Below are 7,622 nucleotides of genomic sequence, written 5' to 3' on the forward strand. Positions count from 1 at the left end.
GCAATGGTGGGTAAATACCCACCAACTCCACAAGCAGGTCTGAAAAGGAGATTTTTGGAGCACCTCTTGAGGTACTCCACAAAAAATGTGGATCTACCCCCTGCTCCATCTTTTTTCTGGAGCCGGAGTTGCTGGAGCTAGACGCGTTTGGCTGGGCAATTTTTGAAGTTTGTGGAGTGGAGCAATTTTTTGTGGAGTGAAGTGCTCCCAAACACGCCCTTAATACCTCTTTGTCCTATTCTCAGTGCCTTATGTTAGAACTCTTCTATCTTCTCGTGTGACCATTTAATGCCTATTCGTCCTATTCTCTGTCCGTGAACTACAAAATCATTTTTATTCACAATTGAAGCATTGGGTTTTCTCCGAGGCGTGGCTGCTCATGAAAGCAGAATTTGCAACAGTTCTGCACTCCAGTACAGGGAAAAACACAAAAAATTCCCAAGTACTAGAAATTTGTGAAAACAGCCTAGGCTTGACGGAGACCAACGACTAGACCGCCGCCGCCCAGACTACACCATCAAATCAGCGAAAAAAACCCATGAGCAAGCCACGGAACTTTCCGACAAGCGACAACCAATCCAGGCCCACGGCCCAGCTCCATGATTCCCTGCTTGCCTGCATCATTGCTGCTGCGCCTGCGCCGCCGCCAACGAGGAAACCACAATGCTGAAAGGAAACCCTCGGAGCCGGCCGCCTCCCTCCCCGTTTCAAACTCGCCGAATCTCAGCGAACGGTCGCCGAAATTTCAAAATCCCCCATCACAACGAGCGGGATCCTCCCCCGTTTCAAGTTTCAAACTCCCCCGACTCCCACTCCCTCCATCCCCCTTTATCTCCCTCACGAGCGTGCCGATCTATCTAACCCATCCCTTGGCATCCAGCGGCCTCTCGAGTGTGCGCTGGGGCATTTCGTCGAGCGCTGTGGGAGCGGATGGAATGCGGCGAGACCGGCATGAACTCCGTCCCGGACGGCGTCGTGCAGCACATCCTGTCGATGCTCAGCAACGTCCGCGACGTGGCCGCCTGCGCCTGCGTCTGCCGCCGCTGGCGCGACTGCGTCCCCTACCTGCCCGCGCTCTTCTTCCCGCGGAACGCCTTCGACGCGGCCGCCGTGGGCAGGGGCGCCGCGGACGACACCATCGGCCGGATGGTGGCCTCCGTCGCGCGCCTCAGGGAGCTCGTCATCTACTGCCCCTTCTCCATGGAGCGCCTCCCCGCCTGGCTCGCCGCGCGGAGCGCCACGCTGCGGGTGCTCGAGCTGCGGATGGACGCCGCCGCCGAAAAGGCCGCCGAGGGTGGGCAACTCGACTGCATCGGCCTGGTGGCGAATCTGGAGGAGCTCAGGCTCTGGGGGGTGTCGCTCACGGCCGCGCCCGCGTGGGGCCGGATGGAGAGGCTCCGCGTGCTGGAGGTCGTCGGCGCGCCGCTGCGGGACAGCGCCGTCAGGGACGCCATCGCGGCGTGCCCCAACCTCACCGATCTGTCGATGCTTGGCTGCGACTGCTCCGGTACGGTGGCTCTAGATCTTCACCTCCTCGTGCGGTGCCGGCTCGACATCCTGGGCGCCGGCAACTGCTCACTCCTGATTACCGCGCCTCGCCTCGAGTCGCTCGAGGTCCACGGATTCACCTGGATTACTCTGCGTGGACACAGCCTCCGTCGCCTCTCAATCGCCAAGAGCACCGGTGAGCCACGCATCACGAATCCTTGATTACTTTCCTCGCAGAAAAAACAAATCCTCAATGACTTAATTGTTAGCTCTGTTCCGATGGGTCCGATGAGCAATTTTGCGATATGATGCAGGGAGGGTGCACATGGTGGACACTGGGAAGCTCCCAGATCTGGAACACCTCTCGCTGCGCGGTGTTCAGTGGAACTGGGCTGCAGTGAGCTCGGTGCTGCAGTGCGCGAGCGAGGTGAAGCACCTGGTGATGAAGATCGAGTTCTGCGGCGACTTGGACGCGCTCCAGCCATTCCCGGAGGTTGATTTGGTCGACTTCTTCAATAGCCACCCCAAGCTCCGCAAGTTTGAGATCCATGGTGCCATGTTCGCTGCCATGTGCCAGAAAAATAGCCTGAAAAACGTGAGTGAACTGTCATGGCTTGTTCCTAATTTGATTGGTATTGTCATACATGGAGTATGTGCCATACGGCTAATTCATTTGAATTGTGCATGCAGTTGGATTCAAGATTCCTCATCCCTTGCTTGGAAGAGGTTCTGATCACTGTGCGCTCACCCCTCAATGCTGAACAGAAGCTGAACACTCTCGAGTCGCTTGTGAAGTACAGTTTGAAGCTGCGAACAATGGTCATCAGGATATCACAGATGAAGAATTGCCATGAAGCTGCTGACGAATTCTTTGAGGAGATATGTAAGTTCAAGTACATGAACTACAAGAAAGTGCGAATTGAGTAAATGGAGATGCGATTTTTGATTCTTAAGGTTAATTTGATTGAGGACTTGATTGTTTACTATATTCCAGAATAATGCTTTTTGTCAGTACTGATGGAGGATCCATTTTCAACCCTCCTGAGTGGTTTATTAAGTTATGTTTTCTGTTTGTTTCCATCTAGTACATAAATTGAGTACTAGAGGGTGTTGTTGGAACAATTCCTACTGAGTGTTGAACTTGTTAACCGTTGTTGTAATCGGCTCCATTGCCTTACCAAACATTTCATCTATGAACATTTTCAAGCATGAACATCAATGTTGTTTACTGTTTGACAACCTTTCTTGAAGATGTGTTTCTTATTAGACGTATTGATTTACTTATTGAGATCTATACATGGGACAACTGAGATGTTGGCAGCCTGGCTCCGTGTTCAGTCCTGACTCCGTCAGCTGCGCCTGCGGAATTGTGTCTCTCAGCAGTCCTGACTGATTCCAAGTTCAGTCTCTCAGCAAGGAGAAGCCTTTCAGAATCAGCAAGGAGAACCCTAAGAGACGTCTCCGCGTCCTCGTCACTGGCGGGAACGAGGAACGGTTCCAGACGCCCGTGGCGCTGCGCGGCTTGGCGCCTGGGGATCCAGCGGCCGGCGGAGGGGACGAAGAAGGAGAGGTCGGTAGCCCGCTGCAGCGCTCGCGCGAAGGGCGCGTTGGAGTGGGGCGGCTCCACGGGCGGCGGCGTGCCGCGAAGATGGTGGAGCTCGGCTCCCGGCGCGCGCCACGGGCAAGGGACGGCGGGGCTTGGCTGCCGGCGCGGTACGGGCGGCGGGGCGCAGCCGTCGACGCACGGTGTGTGGGCGGCGGGGCTCGGCTGCCATCGACGCACAAAGGAGAAAAGGGCAGAGCGAGAGGAATTAAGAGGAGCTGGGCATTGACAGGTGGGGCTAGGGCAAAATCATCTTTTCCCAGTTAACAGCACATTGACGGAAATAGCGACGGAATAGCATTGAAGGGAAGTTCCAAAATTTCTATGGCACTGAATGAAGTTCCAAAATTTTCATTAGTATTGAAGGAAGTGGTAGAATTTCTATGACACTGAGAGAACTGAAAAGTAGGGTGCAAGGAAAGAATAACCAACGACAGAAGAACATATGGATGGATCCAGATGGACTCTTAGTAGGTTAAACTCCATATTCTCAATGTAAGTAATACTGGACTTGAGCTTAGGTCTCATATATGAATGATTGGCACATTCATGTATCCCGGTATGTCTAACCCTTTTAATGTTTATAAAAGATGAGCCAATAACTTATATGAATGAAATAGAAGACCAATATTAGGATTGTGAAGCAAGTCCAGGATGTACATGAGACACTAACTAAGCTTTAGTTGCGGATTTTTATAGTAGATGATGAAAATGCGAGACTGCTGCTACCTACGGGGCTTTAGGTTAAAAGATGCAAGTCAAATAAAATATAATTAATATTATTAGCCATATGTCCATATATAGCTACTTTACGACTATGTCAAACTATCCGAGCCTCTTGACCGCCATCTGCCGAACCGCCTTGAACACAATTGCCTGATGAGCACCAGGGTGTTGGGATACTTAGTTGTTAAACTTTAGCAGTGTCGCATTGGATTTTCGGATGCTAATTAGAAGGACTAAATATGAGCTAATTATAAAACTAATTGCAGAACCTTGTGCTAATTCGCGAGACGAATCTATTAAGCCTAATTAATCTATCATTAGCAAATGGTTACTGTAGCACCACATTGTCAAATCATGGACTAATTAGGCTTAATAAATTCGTCTCGCAAATTAGACTCCATGTGTGCAATTACTTTTATAATTAGCCTATATTTAATACTCCTTATTAGCATCCAAACATCTGATGTGATAGGTGCTAAACTTTAGCAGGGTGTATCCAAACACCCTAAAGAACTCGGCTTTGGATCCATGCTCGACGTGAAGCCAGTAAAAATGTGGAAATCTTTATTGTAATGCGTAATCGATTATTATGGTCCTGGACTAACAAAGGTGAAGGCTTCTCGATTTGTGCCCATGATGTTGAAGCCATCATGCGGCTTAAAGGTACGGGTTTACATGTACAGGACAACTTCATGATAATATTACATGCGCAGATATTCGTGACGAGGGTAACTACAACAGGGTTGGCTTGTTCATAGAGGATATGGTTGATCTTATATGGAGCAGTGGTACTCCCACTGATTTAGTTGTTAGAGGTTTTGTCCTACTTCTACTAGTTACCATTCTAGATCCCGTTTTGCTGGGTCGCATCCCAATATGCTATTCCGGATTGGTCCAAGATATTTCACGAATTAAAAAATATAAATTGGATCGCACTTACACTAGAATTCTTAAAAGAGAATCTTACTGCCCTGAAGGAAGGTACCCATTCAACCCACTGATCTTCTTGTAACTTAGCCCTTTTGTAGGTAGTTTAGTGTATTACACTTGTAATACATAATGAGAATTTTTGTTCCAGTTTTCAATATGCTTTCTTCCGATCTGATCCATACCATATTTCATTCACTTGGATTCATACCAATATTTTTTTTTCTGTACTACTTACAGTGCAAAGGTTCGCCCACGAGAGAGTAATTTCTCCTTTTTTTTACGGATGTCTCCTCTTATGAAATATTGGGATGAGGAGAAAGCATTTAAGAGAGACATGTATGACATTAACTATAAACGAGCCTGTGTAACGGTATGCATCAATTTAAAAAAGATATTCTCCTTTTTTATGCAGATCAGGGATGATTTGAAAAAAGCACCCACAATTGAAACGGCGATACATACAGTTCAAATATTGAAACAAAAGTGACCGACCCTGATTTCAAACTTTTTTCAGCTAAAAGTAGATAACGATCACTTCTGTTTCAATATTTGAACTGTACTGTTTCAATTGTGGGTGCTTTTTATTCAAATCATCCACGATCTGCATAAAAGAAGAGAATATCATAGTTTGCTATGTAAATTCAAAGATAAAAAACTTGGCTATAAAATCATTCTAGATAATAAAAAATTTAAATATATGCGTACCGTTCCAAAGGCTCAACCATAGTTAATATCGTATCTATCTCTCTTCAATGTTATCTTCTCATGCCAATATTTAATAAGAGGTGTCGGCAAAACAAAAGAATTTACTCTCTCGAGGGAGAACCTTTTTCTAGCTAGTAGCAGCACCGCACAAAAACAATTGGTATGAATCTGAGTGATTGAAATGTGGTATGGAATATGGATCAGATCAAAAGAAAGCATATTGAAAACCGGAACGAAAAATGTCATTCTGTATTACAAGTGTAATCACTAAACAATACCTGCAAAAGCACCAGGTTAGCGGTAGGTCAGTGGGTTGAATGGATACCTTCCTGGGGTAGCAAGATTATCTCTTAAGAATCCTAGCGTAAGTGCATTACAATTTATATATTTAATTCTTGAAACATCTTCAACCAATCCGCAATAGCATATTGGGATGCGATCCCATAAGACCGGAGCTAGAACGATACCCAGTAGAAGTTGGACAAAACCTCTAACAACCGAAACAGTGGGTACCATCACTACTCCATATAAGATCAACTATATCCTCTACGAATAATCCCTCCCTGTTGTAGTACGCTTGTACTCAACAGGAATATCTGCGGTTGTAATATTATCGTCCGGTTGTACAGGTAAGCCCGTATCTTTAAACCTCATGATTAGTTCAAAATCATGGGCACAGATCGAGAAGTTTTCACCCAAATCAAATTTGATCTTTCTTGTGCAGGATCATAATAATCAATTAAGCATTTCAGTAAAGATTTCTGCATGCTTACCGGCTCCATGTACGTCGAGCATGGATCCAAAGCCTAGTTTTTTTATCTTTTCTTGGTGCTCATCAGGCAATTATTTAACACTCTCAACAAACTTTATCACGGAACATGGGATGTTCCTGAAATTTTTGGACATGTTGCTGCATGAAAAATATATTCCTTAGTCCGGCAATACTAAAATCCAGTATAAAAAACCCTCCATCGGACGCTTTGGATGTATCATCCCTACGTAACTAGAACCATATTCATCGGCCTCATCGCCCATCTCTCCTCACACCGCCACTTCGACATTACGAAACAAATCTCCATAAGTGTACCTTCAAACGCCGGCATGCTGCGATTGCGTGCCCTCCGAAGTCCGGCGCTGCATGTCCTTCATACGCCGGTGCTGCGATTGCCCTCCCAAAGTCAGGCGCGGTGTGGCGCGATGGGATTGCAAACAAGGTATACATGTTGCCCGATTTGTTTTGGTAGATCGTTACTTGTGGTTGTCAATGATATATACTCCCTCCATTCCAAATTATATATCGTTTTGGCTTTTCTAGATGCATAGATATTATTATGCATCTAGACAAAGTGTATATCTAAGTGCATAACAAAGTTTACAAATCTAAAAAAGTCAAAATGACCTGTAATTTGGGACAGAGGGAGTAGTTGATTTACGGATAGAGATTCGGTTTATTTGAACACTGTTTTGTGGTTAGATATTTGCCTGATTACAACTCTATTTGACGCATAGACATTGGGTTGATTACAACTCTATTTGAAACAAAGAGATCGGGTTGATTACCACTATGGTTACGGATAGCGATTGGGTTCATTTGAATATTGTTTTAGAGATAGAGGATGGGTAATTGGGTTCATTTGAATCGGTATTTACAGATAGAGGTTCGGTAAATTTTAACTTTGTTTAACGGAATACAACTCTTAAATGATGCAAACATGAGCTGTGTGCACTGATGCATTTCCCTTCAAAGACAGTATATTACTAGTAACTTACTATTTTGAAATGCGCCATATTTACTGCATAAATAATTCTGGCAGCCTGAAACCTCGAGCAATTTTTGGTTATCACATGAAAACGGGTAGTTTATTCCCTCAATGAGCCATTTCAATTGGGATATCAGTGCGTCCTTATGGTTCAGGAGATTGTGTTGGAGTTCCCCCCAAAAAAGGTTGCCTACTTTCTTGTGTATTCGATCACATCTACCGGGTGAATGGCAAGAGCATTGGCCTGTTCTTGCGTGATGCATTCACCAGACAACTAATTTGCTTGTCCTACTCGCGGTAAGCACGCATGTCGTGTTATACTTGTCCTCCTGCTATTGACAACAAACTACAAAACAAGTATTTTGCTGTAATACACTGACAGACTCATTATGTTTTCGGCGGACCATTCA

General features: G+C 45.8%; 1 protein-coding gene across 1 annotated transcript; it reads left to right on the top strand.

The window, feature by feature from the left end:
• The first annotated feature begins 633 nt into the window (after positions 1-633).
• Positions 634-2,701, top strand: LOC117842191 (F-box protein At1g10780). Its single transcript, XM_034722560.2, has 3 exons — positions 634-1,684; positions 1,803-2,083; positions 2,179-2,701. The coding sequence occupies exons 1-3, from the start codon at positions 931-933 to the stop codon at positions 2,413-2,415; spliced, it is 1,272 nt and encodes a 423-aa protein (XP_034578451.1). The 5' UTR covers positions 634-930; the 3' UTR covers positions 2,416-2,701.
• Positions 2,702-7,622: the final 4,921 nt, after the last annotated feature.

Source organism: Setaria viridis, chromosome 2 (genome assembly GCF_005286985.2).
Source record: "Setaria viridis chromosome 2, Setaria_viridis_v4.0, whole genome shotgun sequence".
In the NCBI taxonomy this organism is placed as follows: domain Eukaryota; kingdom Viridiplantae; phylum Streptophyta; class Magnoliopsida; order Poales; family Poaceae; genus Setaria; species Setaria viridis.

What these genes read in the sequence shown, in the direction of transcription:
- LOC117842191 (XM_034722560.2), top strand. Translation starts at nt 931, where the DNA reads ATGGAATGCGGCGAGACCGGCATGAACTCCGTCCCGGACGGCGTCGTG. An exon ending in CTCAATCGCCAAGAGCACCG is followed by an intron (nt 1,685 to 1,802) that starts GTGAGCCACGCA and finishes GATATGATGCAG; the next exon opens with GGAGGGTGCACATGGTGGAC. An exon ending in AGAAAAATAGCCTGAAAAAC is followed by an intron (nt 2,084 to 2,178) that starts GTGAGTGAACTG and finishes TTGTGCATGCAG; the next exon opens with TTGGATTCAAGATTCCTCAT.